General features: G+C 50.1%; 6 protein-coding genes across 6 annotated transcripts; 2 read left to right on the forward strand and 4 right to left on the reverse strand.

Moving 5' to 3' along the window:
• Positions 1-679: 679 nt before the first annotated feature.
• MAA_04959 (cystathionine gamma-synthase) lies at positions 680-2,531 on the reverse strand (the record flags this gene model as incomplete). Its single annotated transcript, XM_007822470.2, has 3 exons — positions 680-1,604; positions 1,668-2,416; positions 2,472-2,531. The coding sequence occupies 3 exons, from the start codon at positions 2,529-2,531 to the stop codon at positions 680-682; spliced, it is 1,734 nt and encodes a 577-aa protein (XP_007820661.2).
• A 550-nt stretch (positions 2,532-3,081) lies between these two features.
• Positions 3,082-5,042, reverse strand: MAA_04958 (acyl-CoA synthetase; the record flags this gene model as incomplete). The annotated part of the gene is made up of 5 exons (XM_007822469.2): positions 3,082-3,515; positions 3,584-3,705; positions 3,773-3,867; positions 3,937-4,667; positions 4,721-5,042. The coding sequence occupies 5 exons, from the start codon at positions 5,040-5,042 to the stop codon at positions 3,082-3,084; spliced, it is 1,704 nt and encodes a 567-aa protein (XP_007820660.2).
• A 482-nt stretch (positions 5,043-5,524) lies between these two features.
• MAA_04957 (gaba permease) lies at positions 5,525-8,105 on the reverse strand (the record flags this gene model as incomplete). Its single annotated transcript, XM_007822468.2, has 15 exons — positions 5,525-5,661; positions 5,714-5,940; positions 5,996-6,124; positions 6,200-6,223; positions 6,329-6,530; positions 6,590-6,614; positions 6,674-6,706; positions 6,761-6,789; positions 6,866-7,094; positions 7,326-7,390; positions 7,519-7,547; positions 7,619-7,691; positions 7,779-7,848; positions 7,923-7,956; positions 8,020-8,105. The coding sequence occupies 15 exons, from the start codon at positions 8,103-8,105 to the stop codon at positions 5,525-5,527; spliced, it is 1,392 nt and encodes a 463-aa protein (XP_007820659.2).
• Positions 8,106-9,229: 1,124 nt separating this feature from the next.
• Positions 9,230-11,181, forward strand: MAA_04956 (Amine oxidase; the record flags this gene model as incomplete). Its single annotated transcript, XM_007822467.1, has 7 exons — positions 9,230-9,354; positions 9,402-9,432; positions 9,493-9,630; positions 9,696-9,726; positions 9,780-9,799; positions 9,875-10,127; positions 10,193-11,181. 7 exons carry the CDS (start codon positions 9,230-9,232, stop codon positions 11,179-11,181), a joined length of 1,587 nt encoding a protein of 528 aa, XP_007820658.1.
• Positions 11,182-12,121: 940 nt separating this feature from the next.
• Positions 12,122-13,501, forward strand: MAA_04955 (Acyltransferase 3; the record flags this gene model as incomplete). The annotated part of the gene is made up of 1 exon (XM_007822466.1): positions 12,122-13,501. One exon carries the CDS (start codon positions 12,122-12,124, stop codon positions 13,499-13,501), a length of 1,380 nt encoding a protein of 459 aa, XP_007820657.1.
• Positions 13,502-13,721: 220 nt separating this feature from the next.
• On the reverse strand, positions 13,722-18,999 carry MAA_10640 (uncharacterized protein; the record flags this gene model as incomplete). The annotated part of the gene is made up of 16 exons (XM_011412358.1): positions 13,722-14,406; positions 14,467-14,547; positions 14,599-15,032; positions 15,083-15,267; positions 15,318-15,382; positions 15,442-15,492; positions 15,547-15,618; positions 15,678-15,876; positions 15,930-16,166; positions 16,228-16,390; positions 16,449-17,137; positions 17,189-17,422; positions 17,488-17,767; positions 17,820-18,033; positions 18,099-18,490; positions 18,697-18,999. The coding sequence occupies 16 exons, from the start codon at positions 18,997-18,999 to the stop codon at positions 13,722-13,724; spliced, it is 4,284 nt and encodes a 1,427-aa protein (XP_011410660.1).
• Positions 19,000-19,149: the final 150 nt, after the last annotated feature.

Here is a 19,149-nt window from a genome sequence, read left to right on the forward strand (position 1 = left end):
GGAATGTCGGCAGCCTTTTATTCCAAGGCCGGGCTTCACGATTCGGCTTCCTGTGAAGCTGGGGTTACCGGAATGAACATTCCCAACCCCGCTCAGCAATTGGGGTAATATCAACAGGGATAAGACGCAGAACAGGTCCAGTTGACGACTACTTAGCTGCGAGAGGTTTTGTGAGAAGCTCCGGAGCCTGCTATTGTTTTGTTTTCCAGGCCGGGGTATGAGATTGAGCTTAGTACATCCCTTGAGGGTTGAGCAGACTGAAGGGATTGTGGGGTTGGGGTGGCTTGCCGTCCGATGTGACGTTACTTAAATGCAGTCAATAATTGCGTGCACTTCGGGCATTTGCATGGGACCGGGGGAATGGCAATGAAGAAATCGGAGGAATACTCCGTAGAGGCGCGTGAGTTATGTGGTGGCGACCACTTGGGAATTTGCACTCTGGCATTGCGTTGTAACCACGTCAATGTTTTGGTTTGAGATTTGCAGTTCAAAAAAAAAACATGGAAGGAAGAAGGAAACGTCTGCTGGCCGTGCGTACCGTCAAACAGAGGGAAGGAGCATTTCCAGTCGGGGTTGCCTGATTAGCCAGGACATGGGGATGAACGGTGCACGCAGCACAACCATCATGCCATGGCGACTCTTCTTTTTAATTGACTTCCTCGCCCTTTCATCCAACTGCCTACTCTGCTTGTGCCGCCTTTGCAGCCGCCTCCAATGCCCTATCCACAGCCGCCTCCAACTCTCCTCTCCTCTCAATTCCCACACTCAAACGAACCAAATGTTCGACAACGCCAAACTCTGATGCCCATGCCAGCTCCGACGCATGCGCAAGCACCGTGTACGGACAACACAACGTAAAGTTGGTGCCAAGGCTTGGTCCCTTGGCCACGTCCAGTGCATCGTGAAAGGCAATGGCGGCTGAATCCTGGACGAATCGGATTGAAAGCAGATAGCCATATCCTGCTTGTGCCTGGTCCTGTCCGTCCTCGTCTTCCCTGGCTCGTGGTCGTCTACGTCGGTAACCATCGTACAAATGTTGCGTCGCGCTGCCCCTGGGATAGAATACTCTGTCTACAACCGGGTGGTCTCTCAACTTGGCGGCTATCGCCGCGGCGTTTCCATTAGCAATGTGAATCCGCTCCGCAAAGTCCTTGCTGTTTTGGGCCATGACAAGCAAATCGAGAGGAAAGTATATGCCACTGTATTGGCTTGTCAAAGTGCTGTGTAGGGCACTTTTGGACTTGGAGTTTGGGCAGATGGTCAAGCTGCCGCCCATGACGTTGCAGGCACCACTGAACATTTTGGTAAGGCTTGTGCAGAGTACGTCGCAAAAGGGGGCGAGGTCTAGATTGACTGCTGTACCGACAGTGTCGTCCACGATGACGTGGAAATTGAATCTCTGTGAGAGCTTATAGAGACGTTCGAGGTCGAGTGAGCCGAGGAGAGGGTTTCCTGGGAATTCGGTATATAAGGCATGTATTTCCATACCGTCCTGGAGGTCGTGCTCCAACTGGTCCATGTCTGCAGGGGACGCATGTCCGTAGAGGACACACTCGATTTGTTTGACTTTGCTGAGAACCTTGAACGTGTCTACGTATAGGAAGCTATTGTACTGGAGTGAGCCGTGTGGGCGCCTTAAGATATGCTTCTGGTGTTTCTCCGCTTACCCAAAAACAGCAACTCGAATTGAGTCGGATGAGCCTTTATACAACTCTTGAAGAGCAGATGCAGAGTGGGCTATTGCGGACATGCCACTTGGATATAAAAACACATCCTGCCTCTTAACCGTGCTGCTCTCTGAAGACAGCAACTCAGATATTCGATTCCTAATCTGGGTTGCGGCTTGTTTTGCATCGTCGAGCGGTAACTTGCCGTCTTGACGGATGCTTTCCACCACTTCACCAAGACAAGGCGCCTGTTCCAACCAATAAAGAGCATGTCGGCTCGTAACTCCAAAGCCGGTGTGTTGCCAGAACATCTTGGCTTCCTTGGACAGATCATGTGGGAACACTACGACACAGAGGCTCTGGAATGCCCCTGAAGTTGACTTGGCAGCTCCGAAATGGATATTTTGCACTTCACCAGCAAAGTCCACTTGAAAAGCAAAGATTGCAAGCTTATTTGAAGGATTTGGCCCAGCCCGCTGCAAGTAATCGCGACAAGAGATGCCCAAACTTGCGTGTGGAAATAGCATAGCGGCAGCTGCTGCTCGCGACTTTTCCCCATATGTCTCTCCGACTGAGCTCGCCACTGACTTACTCTTCATCAGTAATTGCAGCAGCAATGTAGCGAGTCTTTCGACGAATGGATTAATATAGAATCTTGGGTATCCCGTCTTTAAATGTGCAAGGACCTGGGGATCTTTGGTTGCCCAACCCGTAGCATCTCGCCATTTCGGAAGGGACACGCTCACAGCCTGGCATTGGGGTTTTCGTCAGTAAATATCTTTCCAAGTTTCGATATGGACTCACATGTATGTCGGTTGGCGGTAGTCCCTGACCCAGCTCTGCGGTTTTCGGCTCTTGCGCCATGCCGATCTACATCAAACAATTAAACTGAAATATCGCGGGCAGCTTTCCATGGACGAGGGCATCAACGATGGCCAAGCTACCCAATAGAAACAAGGGAAGCACTTGAAACGGCATTTCTCGGAAAAATTCAGAACTAAGCAAAAAAAAAAAGCAGCATCATGTTCTTTGCCAAGCAGCAAAGGGCTCTGTACTGCCGCTTTCGGCTTACGCAGCGCAATCGGCGGCTCGCAGTTTATTATCATTCGATGTGGAATACGATATGAAAGATAGACGAACACCCGATTTGACATGTCACACCTCATACGGCATCATTTCCGAATCACCTCCGTGTGTAACAAAGACGGATCTTGCCACCAGCGTAGTATCTCGCGTTTCACATGGATGGCCGAAACGGACATGGTGCATTTTTTTTTCGGGGTACACTGCATTATATCGTCTTGTATTCTACAAATCGATTGCTGATGATGTGTGCTTCACAGACACTTGGGAATACGAGTTGACGTCGTGCAACTGCTTATGCATGCCCAAACCGTACTCGCTGCCTATGTATTCACCGTTGCAGTCCGGCCCAATCCCAAGTCCTTCCGGTGTGTTGTCTGCTCTCAATCCTGTTATTCCAATATTCGACGCCTGGCGTGGGGTTCTCAATGGACCAGTAGTCGTCTACTAGGAAGAATTTCTTTGCGGCCTGCTTCCTCATGGGCTTCTGGGATATGGTAAAGGGCACTTGCTCGTCGTCGCCCAGAATGCGAAGCACCACTGGCAGCGTGTACGTGGCGTGATTTTCGGAGAGATCGGACCGTATCTTTGCCAAGGTGACCTTTTCGTCATTGTCGGTGTTTTGTACGCGAACAAGCGCGCCACAAATCTCGTTGGCCTCGTGGTCCGGCACCGCGACGATGTAGCCTTCTGATATATACGGGAGGTCATCCAGTGCGTGTTCGAGCGCCAATATGGGGATTCGGTACCCGTCAAAGAATATGTCTGGTTGTTTGTATTCGAATCAGTGGCAAGGATCAAAAAAACATGTCACGTCAGGGTGGGGGATATACATTCGTTGGAGGCCCGCCCGTCGTAGACCAACTCGCCGTCTTGCATGTGGCCAATGTCCCCGGATTCCAGGTATCCCTCGCTGTCAAAGGCCTTTTTGGTGGCGTCCTCGTCCCCGATGTAGCTTTTCGCGATTACGGGTGTTAGCCTCCTTTACGTGACCATGTATTTGAGATATATTCTAGACATACTGGGTCATTATTCTAGGGCTCTTGGCAAAGATGGCGCCGCTGTCTCCATTGGATAACTTGAGATCAATGCCCGGGAAAGGGGTTCCAATGGAGTACTTCGATGCTCACGTTCGATTAGACTCTGCGGTGGGATTCTTGATCGAGGGACAGAAGCTCAGACGCACCTTGATCTTGGAGAGTCCGTCATGTCCTGTCACCGTTCCGCCCAGCTCTGTAGATCCGTATTGCATCCCGATCGGTCTTCCGATGAGGTTTCGCCAGAAGTCCAGCATCGAAACCGAAGGCATGCCGCCGCCCTGCCATGGCGTCTTCAAATTTCGAATCCCCTCCACGTACAGTCTCTGCTCATCTTCGGGAAACTTGCAGATTCGACCCTGGTAGTCCTGCTTCATGCGCCGGAAAATGCCAGGAGTAAAAGACATGTGGTCAATGCTGTGGCTTCTAAAGGCATCCCATATATCGGAAGCCGTGGCGCCATACTTGAGAATGTACACGCGACGACGGACCAAGACGCTTTGCAGCATTGGATAGGCTCCTCCGATCCAGTGAGGCGGGCGGTCGCTGATGGTCGCGCTTCCCGGCTCGACTGTGTCTTCAATTGGGGGCCATCTTCGCGGGAGAACCGCCCCCTTGGGCGGACCGGTGGTTCCCGACGTGAAGATGACGAATCCAGGGCCGCCGTCATCTAGTTCGATGGAGTGGTCGATGCTGATGGAGTTGCTGGCGACGGGTGGCGCATCGGTTGATACGCGAACGAGTCCGAAGTCGTAGTCGTGTTGTTGACCGTACTCCTTGGTTTGCTGTCCCTGGGCTACTCTGTCCTTGCCGAGAAGCAATACGCACGCCTTTGATCTGGAGAGGAATGAGTGCGCTTCCTGTGGTAAGATGCCGGCCCCTATCGTGATGAATTGCATTAGTATCAAACTGGTGGTGCATGTTGGACCTTACAAGACACTGTACCAAATGGCATGCATGCGCCGCCTAGGGCTCGTGTGGCAAAGAAGGCAACGATAAATTCGTATCCGGAGAGTCCAAGGAATCCTACATATGGTGCAGCTTCATAGAGCATGCCGCGGCTGTCGAGACTCGATGCCGGAGCGGCTTTGCGAATTCTGTCGCGAGTTTCCAGGATATCCGCCAACATCTCGCCATAGGTCTTGTCTAGACCGTAGGCATCGTGTACTATAGGTTCGGCTGTAGAGCCGCTAACCTCGACGAGTTTGATTAGCACATCATCACGAGGGAAGCCCTGACACCAGTTTGGGTCCATGATGAGACTGTGCTCCGGAAACTATTGTTTTGGAACTCGACGCAAGTCTGTCTTGAATGGCCCCCTTTAAAGTTTCTGAGTGGAATACTCCGTATATATAAGTCATAATGACAATTCATATTTTATTTTCGCCACCGTTGAAGCCTTCCGAATCTGGTGCGCTTTACATATGCCCAATGTATATGTACGTGGTTCGTTGTTTTGTGTCACGTTCGGAGAGGACCGACTTTGCTGCAGCCATTTCACCCCATAAAAGTGTCACATTGCTTATCCGAGAGTGCGTATTGGTGCCATAGTATTACGCTACTGTGGCTTGGTTTGTTTTCCACCCAGCTTGCCTGTAGCTTTCAGTTGTACAACCCTCAAACACGCCATTGTGATGTGTTGCCCCTACAGTATCTGCTGCATACGTGGCCGGTTGACATTTCCATTACGCACTCGAGATGCAGGACTCCCAAAATGTCGGCCGGACAACGATCAGATCAAGACTGGGTGGGAGGTTGCATCGCGCTCTCCGGAACGAGGTTCACTCGCGGCCCTGTGAAGTTCTTCCGTCCATCTACGATCCATTGAAAAACAGATATTGTGATGATGATGGCGAATGCAACAATGCAGTAATCTGTAGTGGTGATTAGCGCGACAGGGTCATGGTGTTTTGGCAGGCCACCTACTCATATTGCTCCCCGTTACAGGGAGCCCGGGGGGGAATAGAAACAATACCGTGGTAAGTGAAATATATGACAGTGAAATGCAGTCAGCGGTCCATCCAAACCACCCGGGTAGCTTCCACTTTCGGTCCGGCAGAGCATTGCGACCCTGAATAAAATTTACAGCAATGGGCATTGCATATGATAGATCAAGGGCAACAACAGATGCCGAGATGATGGCATTAAAGGCGCTGTATGACGTCAGTGGTTTTTCCAGTGTTCAAGGGAAAATAAAACACGTTGTACCTGGTTGAACCTAGAAATATCAGACCAAATAGGATCACAATAACCGAGGTGAGGATTAGAGCGTTCAGGGGAAGTCCGAGTCTGGTATGAACCTTGGCGAAGAATTTCGAGGCAGGCAGACCACCGTCCCTGTGTTGCATCAGTCAAAAGGGGATATTTTCAACAGATAGATTGTAGTTGGCTTGGGTCTGGTCGCGCTCGTACCTTGCAAATGCAAAGATCATTCGGCTGCTAGTTGTCATTACACTGAGCGTTGCGAAGACAAGACACACCAGCGGTAGCCTCGCAAAGATTAGCACAAATCGGTGCCATGACGGCTTGATGAAGACTTACATCAGTAAACATATGGCTCCGGCGTTGCTTTTTGTCGCATGAATCAAGATCTGAAGCAGCGGACCAGCGCTGGAGCTGATGACGTCGTCGATGTTCCCGGAGACGAATAACAAGACAATGAGGAAAATTGCGCCGGTGAATGTGCCTATTCCGACACAGACGACCATGATTTTGGGTCCCTCGGCGGCAGCATGGGGGATCTCTAGGTACACATAGTTAGAATGTCCGATGGGTACGGTTGCGCGGCCGGTTAACACCTACCTTCAATCATGTGTGCGACCGCATCCTACGTCGTATTGCCGTCAGCCGACTCTCTTCGTTGCATTCTGATAACGGGATACTAACAAAAGCAGTGACGCCAAGTCCGCCTTGGAGAAGCTACATCACATCAGCCCAAGAGGTCTAGTACGCAGATGGAGGAAGACTACGAACACCGAGCAACCAGGCAATACCATCAGGCCCTGTTCACCCATTAGTTGTTATTTATTCATTTGCGCGTTGAACTTGTTCATCCTGGGATGGTATGTCGAAACTTACAGCCTGTTTGGTTGATGAAGTTGCAGAAAACAAAATAGGCCGAGTTAAAATCGGGCGACGCACATGCCAGGACAGTAATGGACACGATGACGAAGCCACCAATGGACCACATGAAGGCCCCGTGGTAAATAACAGGAAGAAGCGAGTTCATGGAGGCATTTATAACGAAGCCCAGCAAGGTCAGTCCGATGTAAATCAGGAATTGGTGCCATCTTTGCGGGTCGTATGCCTGGATTCTAGTTAGGAGTTGACTTAGTGAGAGAATGTGAGCCATCTCAAACATGCCGGATGAAGAGCGGAAATGATTCCCACAATCAACTGACTGGACAATAAAGCGTTTGTAGCTACCAGGGCAATCTGGCACGGGATCCGTTAGTTTTTTTTTTTTTTTCTTTTTTTCTTTTTTTTTTTTTTTTAATAAAAAAAAAAAGATGGAAGACGACGGCACCACAAGACATACCCATCCCGCGACGTTGATCCAGCCAGTAATCCAAGACAGTATAGGAACCCATTTAGGCCAAGATACTATTCACATGTTAAAAAATGGAGGTAACGGCAGCATCCTCTTTGCGGTTGATTGTTCGTACCGACTGAATTCTTGTTATACAGCGTGGTTCATGTCAATGCTTCGCCAACACAAGGTCTCAACTTACCAGCCACCCAATGATACTGTCCACCAGCCCTTTATTTTGCGTTTGAACAAATCAGCACTGTGATAGACAATGTCGCTGACAGGGGTTCAAATGTACTTACGTGGGATAGGCGGACAAAAACTCAGCCAAAGAGGCTGCAATGCACAAGTTGCATACTCCGGCCGTGACCAGGCCTGCATTGTGCGTGTCAGTACATGCCGAAAGGGGAACAATTCGAGTTTGTCGAGCAACGTCTCAAATTCGGTAACGGTGCCACCTACCCCAAATGATGCTCGTGCTTCCCCCGGACGTCAGACTGACTGAAAGACTTGCCGATAGGGCTGTCCACGACTACTCACGACTCGCCGTTAGGTTTGAGCTCCCGTGTCCGTGGCTGGGGTTGGTTTCTGGAGGTGTCTACTGACATTTAACACGGCAAAGGCCAGACCCAGCATAGACCTGTATCGCACGGCTCGAGTCAGCTTGCATCACGATTCACGACCAGGCCTCACGAGTACGTACAATGTAGAAAAGTTTCGCTGTAGTTCGGGCCGATGACCCATCGCCGCCAACTGGGCGTCGTCTTCGTGCTCGTACCCTTCCTTCATGGTCCTGTTTTTCATTGTTCACGGCACTTTTCTTTTGTGGCGTTTCCGAGATGTCGGTTCAGGGACGATTGATGACGGCACCAAACACAGTTTGAGTTGAGCAGTGGGAAACAAACGGAGAGATTCAAGACCCGTGTCCGCCACGTTTACTGAATTGCCGGCACGCGCGGAGAACCGAATGAGAGACATTTCGGGCGCCGTCCCGGCCCGTTCTTGTGATGCTGATAGTTGGGGATGAATATGCAGCCGGAGAGACGTAAGGGTGATGATCGATGTAACCCGATTCAACCAATGACCAAGCCTAAGGGCACCATACTCATTGAGATAGCACAGCCCTGAGACCCGAGATACGGGGGCTAGTTTGGCCAAGGAGAGTCTGGTCATCCGGGCTGTGATAAGCGAGTAGTAGTATTTACAGTCCTAAGTCTATGTACAACTATTGATGATGGCTGCGGGGAAGTGGGCATTATGCCGCTTCCCCTCAAAAGCCTATTAGTTCATGCCACACAGAATGGAGAAGCTAGTCCTGCAGATCCGGCCAAGTGGAGGTAACTGGGATCCGGCGAGGTTAAATAGACTTATGCGCGCGTTTGTCCAGCATGACATGGTGCGGCCGCCGCCGTTGACCAGCCTAAGGGCCGAGTCGGCTCACATTGTCGAGAGTCAAGACCCAAGACGCATGGCCTTGCATTGCAGCCAGATGCCCACGGTTCCTATCTCTTGGCGTATGGCGTACGAAATGCATCGACTAGTAGTTAGTTACACAATGGCTGGGAAGAGTCAAAATTGCTGAGACACCCGACTCCCCCCGTCGGGAAGGGTTCCCAAAGACTAACCCAGTTCAACTTGTTGATATGCAGCCTTGGCCTGTCAACCATCGCCTTGCCCGATACGAGTTCCCTTCCAGTATTTGGTTCGTCCATGACCCGAGTTTCCAGGAAGAGCCGGTACAACACAGCAAGGACATGGGGTGTTTTAGCAGGGAAAGAAGATAGCCGTTCGAATGTGCCGGAGCATTTTGTACATGCCGAGCGCAGCAAATGTACAAAAGGACGCCGATTGCGCTCATCTGTCTAGTTTAGCCGAACTCGCCTGCTCCATGTCTACATCTTGCGCGCGTCAAGATGCATCTACAACATTCCACCGCACTTTTTGCCATTGCGGCGGTTGGCATTCAGTCGGCTCGTGCTCATGTTGCGAGATCTGCTCCCAAGGATGCGACTTGCAGAAAAACCAGCGTTGCCATCTTGTAAGTCGACCATGACTTGTGACGAGCCATCGTTAACACACATTCAGGGGCGGCGGTATGGCGGGCATAACCGCAGCAGTATGTCGAAAGCCCTCGCTCCATGCCAATCAACAAAAAAGACTAACACATTAACGCCAGCAAGCACTCTCAAATAACTCCATCACCGACTTCGTCATCATAGAGTACAATGACCGAGTTGGCGGCCGTGCTACACAGACCAACTTTGGCAAAAAGGAGGATGGCTCACCTTATGTGGTTGAGCTGGGACCAAACTGGGTGTGTGTCTATCATGACGGAGTCTTTCCCGCGGTTACCATCGAGACTAATAAACTTGAAATCAGATTCAAGGTCTTGGCCGTCCAGGTGGCCCAGGTACGTGGTCAACCCTTTCAGCTTTGATAACAAGATAATAACCCGAGACGTAGAGAACCCTATCTGGACCTTGGTAAGGACCACTTGATCACGCAAAAAACGTAATGCGGTGTTTCCCTATCCATTGTCAGCTAACGCCCAGCCCCAGGCCAAAAAGTACAACCTGAAGAACACCTTCTCCGACTATACTTCCATGTTGACCTACAATGAAACTGGCTACACTGATTACAGTGACATACTTGACGAATATGACGAAGCGTGGACCAAAGCATCCGTAAGGGCCGGCCGTATGCTCGCAGAGAATGCTCAAGACGAAACCACCCGCGCTGGTCTCGCCATGGCTGGATGGAACCCGAAGCACACCGATATGAAGCGCCAGGCAGTTGAGTGGTGGAACTGGGGTGCGTACCGGCATTTTCCCATTGTCATAAACCAGGTGAAGAAGCTGACTTGCTGCTCCAAATAGATTGGGACGCCGCGTTGACTCCAGAAGAGTCGTCTCTGATATTCGGTGCTGCCAGTGACAACCTCACTTTCCACCAGTTCAGCGACCACAACAACCTCGTCATTGACCCCCGGGGCTACAGGCACATTATTGAAGAGGAGTCAAACACATTTCTCAACAGGAACGACAATCGGCTGCTTCTCAAGACCCAAATCACGAATGTCACCTACTCGGACGACGGCGTCACCATCCACAACAGCGACGGTTCATGCATCTCGGCCGCCTACGCCATCTGCACTTTCTCCCTTGGCGTTCTCCAAAACAACGCCGTCGCCTTTGAGCCGCAGCTCCCCGAGTGGAAACGGGTGGCCATTCAAAAGTTCAGCATGGGCACCTACACCAAGATCTTCATGCAGTTCAACGAGACCTTCTGGCCCACGGACTCGCAGTACTTCCTGTACGCGTCTCCCACGACGCGCGGATACTACCCCGTGTGGCAGTCTCTCTCGACCGAGGGCTTCATGCCCGGCTCCAACATCATCTTTGCCACCGTCACTGAAGAGGGGTCCTACAGAGTGGAACAGCAGACGGACGAGCAGACCAAGGACGAGGCGCTCGAGGTTCTGCGGCAAATGTTCCCCAACGTCACGGTTCCCGAGCCGCTGGCCTTTATGTATCCTCGCTGGACAAAGGCGCCGTGGTGCTTTGGCAGTTACTCCAACTGGCCCATCGGCACCACCCTCGAGATGCACCAGAACCTGCGGGCAAACACGGGCCGGTTGTGGTTCGCAGGCGAGGCCACCAGCGCCGAGAATTTTGGATTCCTACATGGCGCCTGGTTTGAGGGAATGGAGGCTGGATCCCAAGTTGCCGCCTTGTTGAAGGGTGAATGTGCCCACGTATACAACGGCGCCGAGTGTGGCGGCAGGGTTCATTATGAGACGCTTCGCGGAACCTCGCCCTTGGAGAACTACAACGTTCTCAATGGCTGGGCGGCTAGCAGCTTCTAGACGAGCCGGGAGGGGGAGTCAATGGTTGTAAATAGCCACAGGTACATACGAGTAGTAGCAGTAGTATTGACACTGTACAGTCAGTCGCTACACGAACCATCAGAGGGGTGAATAATGGTCAGTGGTGTCATTGGCAAAGGCAATACCACTGTTTCTCTAGCGCTCCAGTATTTATAGTTGCGTCTCACTCGAAGTGACTTGATGCGCTATCAAGACTTGTCTGCCGCGTTCATTGATGGTAAAGAAAGGCTACGTGTAGAGGTAAGGATTGCAAAATCATGCTCTATTCCGATGTTCTTCATTGCTCGAAGAAGCACGCAGGAGAAAGAAGAAAGTGCGGATGGGTTTTCATCCGAACGCGAGTCTGTTTGCCATCACGCGATCACGTGACCATCAACAGATGGCAACATTGTCCCGAGTCCTCCCATCTTGTCACAATCTGATTATTACTTCGATGGCCCCCTATCGGTGCCGGCGACGATCAGCAGTCGTTCTCGTTGAATTTACCAGTAGCAGTTGAAATTCTTCCGCTTGGTTTCGGTCAAAATATCCTTAAAAGTACGCATAGCGGCAGTGTCGTCATTGTCGTGCATGTCGACGTTTTATCCTCCCGCGGCAACCACCAAGCAGCTTGCTTTTGAGGAGAAATCAAAACATCAATATTTGCATCTAGCTCTACATGACGCTTAACCTAGATGACGTACAATTCATAGCTCATCATCCGTCTTGACCATCTCTGACCAACAAAGATGGCCGTCACTGCCCGTCAGCAAGGACGAACATTGTTCCTTCGCCCGCCTATAATCTGACCTGAGGATTCCGGTCTACCCGAACAGGAATGCTTCAAGCCAGCACCTTCACCATTTATCAATATAATGAGGCTGCCCAGTCCCGAGACAATTGCAAACTTCTTCTCGAACAAAGGGGGTAGAAAGAAAACATGACACTTTCTAGCCGGCGCCGCGGAACACGGAACCATGCGGCATCAAAAGCCACCATCTCACTACGTCGCCACGATCTCGACAACCTGCGCACCTTTCTGACGGGCCTTGTCATCGTGCATCACACAGCCGTCACATATGGAGCACCAGGAAGGGCTCCGTTCCGGTCAGCCGTGACAAGACTTGCGTCCCCCGGGGCGGATATCCCTCCAACCATCGCAGCCGCCTTCAATCAATCGTTTTTCATGGGCCTCTTCTTCTGGATATCCGGACGTGTCTCGGCACAGTCCCTTGCGCGGATAGACCAGGACCCAGGCCGAACCCGGTGGGCATTTATAAAGAGCAAGTCCTCGAGGCTGGGCCTGGTTGCTGTTCTGTACACACTAGTCGTCCAGCCAGCGAGCCATCTAGTCGCGCTGGAAGAACCGTCACTTTCTTCCATTTCGGCTCGGCTGGCAGAGTACTTTTCAACGATGCGTGGTATTCGAGGCCCGGTGTGGTATACTGTCAACTTGCTCATCATGGATAGTGTAACCGCCCTGATGGCACCGAGGGCGGAAACAAGGGCCATGCGTAACGAGAAGGAGGAGAATCACACTGCCGGAAATGACGACCACCAAAGCCCTCCTTCTTGGTATGTCTGGCTTGCCAGGTATGGATGGATCGGCGCGGCGGCGCTCAGCTTCCTTGCGCGTCTTTACTACCCCCTTGGCGCGAAGCTCAAAATCATAGCTCTCCAACCAGCCTATGCCTCTCAATACATTTTGGCATATACCATGGGACACGCCTCGTATAAGTATGGCACTTCCTTCATGGGGGTGGTTGCGTTGGGCAAGACGAGTGGAAAGGACGAAGCTGCGGCCTCGGACGAGAAATCTGGCAACTCGTCGCTTTCCGTTGTTGCCGCAACACTAGTGTCCCTAGCTACACTGCCAGTTGTCTCGATACCATATCTATTTCAAGATGCGGGTGGAAACTGGATGGCGCAGTCCATGATTGATATCCGTGGTGGATGGAACGTTGCGGCTTTCCTCTACGCCCTCTGGAACGAGCTTTCATTTATAATCGTTTGCCCGGCACTGCTTACATATTTCGCAGCATGGCACAACAGACCCGCAAAGTCTAGCTTATTCCAGGCCAGGTACTCTTACGGCGCGTTCCTCATGCACACGCTTGTCAACACCGTTTCGGAGGTGGTCTTTGATCAACTCTTGTGGTGTGACGACTGCAAATGCGTTTCACTGGTTTCTCATTCTCTGTGGCGGTGGTTGGCGCCTTCTGTCATGACCATTGTTGTCGGAGCTGTCAATGTCTACTGCTCATTTGGGGTCGCAAAGTTGTTGTTGGATATGTTTCCGACTTTGCGTCGGGTCATCTAAAGTGGCTCTCAGAGTTCCATCTCGAAATCCGTCTTTACAGTGGCTGTGGGTTTCTCGATTTACTGTATTCCTTTTTCAACGCATCGGGATCTAGGACGATAGAGCCTTGGTAAGTTGCTTTGTCTAATGGTTTGGTTTGGTGTATGTTTGTTATGCCCGTGCATCATAATTGCAGGATTGACCAAGTTCAAATTCAACTATGCTCAAGGGGCCAGGGTTGTTACTGCCCTTCGCCGATAGCAGTCGATGAGGCAAACTTGGCAATCTCTTCATAGTCTCCAACCTTGGCCACTCTCCCATCCTGCAGCCAGGCTACCTTATCCTTCTCTGGGCGCATTGTCTTCGCCAAGACACTTATCCTATGTGCTACGATAACTACTGTATAACCATCTGCAACGAACTCACTTTCGATGATGTCATAGATTCTTCCTTCCGTCTTTGCATCCAAAGATGCAGTTGCCTCATCTAAAACAAGTATTGGTTTCGGGGAGTCTACATTGACTCCACCGTCTTTATACTCAACTCCTTGGCTTATTATTTTCATCTTTACTATGGCACGGGCCATGGATATGAGCTGGAGTTGTCCAGCAGACAGTGCCTGGAGAGATGAAGCAGGCTGAGACAAAGGATCCGAGTCTTTTCCACGGGCTATCTCGCAGACGACATCCCATATGCCAACACTCTGGAGCGCCTCCTGTAACATATGTTCAGAGGCTTGAGCGTCCGGGTCCAGATTGAAGCTTAGAGATGCAGAAGGAAGGAATAGTGATTCTTGGGGGACCGTTATGAAGGCGCGTTTTCGGATTATATTTCGGGGAACTTGGGATAGTAGTCGTCGATCTATCTCAACCTCTCCAGAGTTTTCTATCAGACGGAGTATCCCTAGGAGAATGGTGCTCTTGCCACTGCCGTACATTTTATTAGCAAGCTCTGTGCGCATTCTTAGCACTTGAGGGATATCATACCTTCCTGTGCGACCGCAAATCACCAGTTTCTCACCCCGGCCAACACTCAGATTAATATCCCTCAGCACGTTGTGATCGTCGCTTGATTTTGTCAGCTGGTCATTCCATAGTCACTGGATATATAGAGCATACTTATATCCTGCACTGAAACCACTCAGCGTCAAGGACCCCTTCTCGGGCCATGAACTGGGTGGAATCTGGTCCTCCCACGGCCTATCCTCACTCGGCGTTTGGGTTTCGACCTCGTTCAATCTAGCAATAGCCCCAAGCGATACTTCCAGTTGCGTAAATGACTCAACAAGACGTACTAGCGTCGTGTTCGCCACAAGAATCAAGTTCAGAGAGACGCCGACATTTGCTGCGGACGTGTCACTTCTCCACAAGGCAGCGATTAGAATGATGCCGATCGCGATGCAACTAACCAGGAGATCGAGTACAAGGTTGAGCCAACATTGAAGCGAAACCAAAGAGTAAGACGGACGTATTGAGGTTTCGAGATTCTCCAGGTTCTTGCTAGTGGCAGGTTTGATCCAGTTAAACGCTCGAATGGACACAAGGCCCTCCGTCTAACAGACATTAGCGAGAATAGTTGGCAACTGTGATACACATTACCTACTGTTTCGAGGAACCATGAATTCAAAGAGGAGTAAGATTCTAATTCCAAAACTCGAAGTTGCCTAGAGGTCCGGAGATATACTCTCTGAACCAGGTAGACTATGACGATGCATATTGGAAGAGTAACCAGAAGGAGCCTCTGAACCTGCATTAGGATCACAGCCTGAGCCAGCATTTTGAAGATTTCTGAACATAATCAGCCCAAGGGTATACTGATTGCTAGTGAAAATACGTACGAGAGCACAAGTTTGATAATGCCAGGGGTAGCTGCCTGTCTACAAGCGAGATGTCTTTGCTAAACCTAGCTTTGCAGTTAGCGCAAATATATTTTTTCGAAACAACGTAAAGAGAAAGCCATACCTATTAAGAACAATCCCGGCATCCGTGGAGGAAAAGTACAGCAGAGGCGCACTATACCGAATTAGCCCCTTACTCGTTCAAATGTTCTACGTCAAGTTCACCCACGCCATGGTAGTTGTGAGAAGTGATTGGTGAAGCAGTCTTCCGGACCTCGGTGCGAGGAGAATAAAAGTGCTCCTAGCGGCTGATAGTCAGAGTCTTATCGTATATCACAGAGTTGTCTTCTCCTCGCTCACCACAGATTTGCACTAGTAGCAGCCCATGCCGTGAATGCTAGTAGAACGTAACCAACAATATAGAATACCACGCGATCACCATCGCTCTCGGTCCATAACTTGAACCAGTATGTGGTGAAAGTATTGAAAGTGGCGTACAGGGCCGTGCAAGTTGCCAAGAGCAGGAAGTTCCAAACCCCAACCGATCGTATGTAATAACCTGTAAGACAAAATCATCAGCAACAGGTATCCTTAGAGTTTATGTACACCTACTATAGAGCGTCATATCCCCAACACTTCGGTGCAGGTCCTTATCCGCGTCAGTCTCCGCTTGTTTCGCGGTGCTATATTGACTCTTGCCTGTTGGCTCAACAGTGGAGGATTGGGTTTCTTCAAAGTTAAATTTTAACATCTCTGATGCACGGCTCTTAATGGCCCGCCAGTCTCCCTGTGCGGAAATGTGGCCATCCTGAAGAAGAATGATTCCGTCTGAGTGTTGGAAGTGTTGTGCTAGTGGCTGCCGGTTAGTGTTTATCCTTGAGGTATCGCATTGGCAGAACCGCTTACTGACCTGCGTTGATAATAATGAAGGCAGTCACTTTGGCCCTTCGAAACCACCCATTCTTTCCCAAAAGATTGTCGACTACTTTATTTTCTGTTACGCCGTCAAGAGCACTAAACGGGTCGTCCAGAACAGCAATGCTTGCACCAGAGTAGACCATGCGAGCTAATGCCTAAACACAGTCAGCATGCCATAGTTCTCGGGGCGGGATTTCCCCATGAATATCTTACTATTCGTTGCCGCTGGCCCCCAGAGATGTTGACTCCCTGGCTTCCTACTACAGTCTTGTCCCCGTCGGGCAGTCTTTGAAGGTCGTAGTCAAGGCAGCAGATTCTCAATGCCTCTCGGTACAAGCTCTCGTCGACTTCAGTTGCAAAAGTGCAAATTATATCTCGAATGGTACCAGTTGGGATCCAAACACGCTGATCACAGTATGCAATACGCCTCGAGGAGACCATCACGATGCCTTGTACCGGGGAAACCTCGCCCAGTATCGTCTTGGCCAGTGTTGTTTTCCCACAGCCAGTTGGGCCCGCGCAAGCAGTTATCGAATGTTTTGGAAGGTTCAGATTGATATGATTTAGAGTAGCGGCGGCGGTGCTCTTGAACTTGACTGTAACATCGTCAAGGCGTATTCCTGTATAGTTTTCGGTTTCTGTAATAAGGCTTCCGTCGATGATTTTTCTGCAGTCAACCCGTGAAGGTTCAAGCAAAAAGGACTGAATTCGATCAACATTGGCCATAATGCCGACAAATTTGGGGAAAATGGTCATCATCATATTCGCCGGATGAGTTACCAACGACAAAATTGCCACTGTTGTAAAGGCCGTTTTGGTATCCAGTCTTTCACCCCTGGAGGCTGCCAACATCGCGTACAAGACCACCGTTATTACTGGAGTAAAGAGTCCATTCGCATTCGCTGGCTCTCATTAGCATTGCTTCAGGTGGACAATGCTCTCAAAAAACCTACCGCTGGCATTGTACAGAACCTGCATCCATCTAACATGCTTGGATCTATCAATTTCCTTGTCCCGCAATTCATTAATGTACTTGGCGATAGCCTCCGATAATCCCATCGCTTTCACACTCCGCATTGAATTGAGCACAGTACTCAGAGTAGATATCCTGGCCTGCGTCGCATCATTCCAACTCTTGGTTCGAGAACGCACATTCTGAGCAACAAAACGGCTCACACGAGAAGCGACTTCATATCAATAAATCAGTAAACTTCACTTTCTCCTCGGCGAGAGAATAGCATTTGATACTTACAGACTATGATAACCAGCGGCACTGGAAACAGCCAGCCCACTTCTCTTGCTAGCAGTATCATACCAATCACAAGCTCAACAGCTTGTCCCCAACTCGCGTGTAAAAGCCTACCCATCTCAGATACACTGTCTATATCCGTGCTCATAAGCGTCACCACTCGGCCTGCGTCCGAACCATGGTGGCTTAGATTTAATGTCTTATCGTAGACCAAGTGAACGAGGGATTCTCGTATCAGAATATCGAGCTTATTCAATGTATTTTTGTACATTGAGCTTGATATCTATGCTCCCCAGTTAGCCAGGTCCAGCTAACAGAGAATTAAGAGATCCTACAGCAAGTCCGAAATACACAATCAGTGCAGCAAAGAATATCTCATACGCTCTGCATGATTGTGCCACGCCCCCTTGGTCGTTTGTAATAAAAGAAATAGCGCGGCTGATGATGACCGGCTGACTACATCGGAACACCGTTAGAAAGAATCGCGGGACTAAAGGCGACAAAAGTGGCCTCATCAAACTGCCTGCCACAACCTTCAGCAGGGTAAGACTGTCTTCCGACTTGGCTGTTCAAACCATGTTAGAATAAGTCTTTCTGTAAGAGAGATCACCTACTTGCCTCTTTTATCCCAGGCTTGGAGTACGGCCTTTCGCGTCAGGCTCGGTTGCAGTGATGAACTCAGCCGTGGGGTGTCGCTAACTCTCAAGATGCGCTGCTTTCCTGCTGCCAATAGATCCATAAGCCACCACCAAAAGGTTCTACTCAATATTCCCGCAGAATCCTCGGGTGAGACGCCTTTGTACATGCATAGTAGGGACGCGGTCTTGTTCTGAGATTCAAGAACCAAAAGAACCATTTGGACGAGTATCTCGCCGAATCGCCAGAAGAGCAGAATGTCAGGGGTTCGAAAAGACAAAAGCTCTGGGACTGCACCGAGAAGATTACCACACACAGTTGCCAATAAATAGATTGCCGTCAAAGTGGATGGCCGGATAGATCGTTTATGCTCCACAAGACATAGCCATGTGAACAACAGAGAAGCGATCAACGAGGCACAAAGACCCAATAACTCTACGCGGTGATCGAAACCAAGTAGGAGAAAAGCAACAAGTTGAAATAATTTCATCAACGAGAACATCGAGCAAAATAGCTATACATCTCGTTAGCGCAGCTCTACTTGAAAAGGTATTCGGTAACATCAACAAGACTCACCAACTTTGTATATCCCACCCAATCGAAAGAGACTTTAACCGGCTCATTGCGCAAGCAGAATATCCTCAATGGCGCCAAAAGACACAAAATTATGGACGCGGGAATTGTCATGGCAGACGGTGCCAGTGCGCCATGGCACAGTTGCGGGATTAGGTTCTTCATTGTCTTGTCTTTGATGTCGAGATTCATAGCCCAGACGACTACTCGGTTCGAGTTTTTATGTTCGAGGCCTTCTGCACCAAATTCAAGCAAAGACACATCTCGCAAGCCGGAGGTCGGGATTGAGCTAATCCTCAAAGTCATGAATCAAGTTGCGATATTTTAGGGGGCCGGGGGGATATAATTAAAAGCTGCAAAACATCTCGTGTTGGTTGGCGTATCTGATGCCCGATGCGACGCTAGAAGCAAACGGACGGAATACGAGGGTGTTGATTGAGCAATTTCCAGAAGGAA

This window comes from Metarhizium robertsii (assembly GCF_000187425.2).
Source record: "Metarhizium robertsii ARSEF 23 chromosome Unknown MAA_Scf_1, whole genome shotgun sequence".
In the NCBI taxonomy this organism is placed as follows: domain Eukaryota; kingdom Fungi; phylum Ascomycota; class Sordariomycetes; order Hypocreales; family Clavicipitaceae; genus Metarhizium; species Metarhizium robertsii.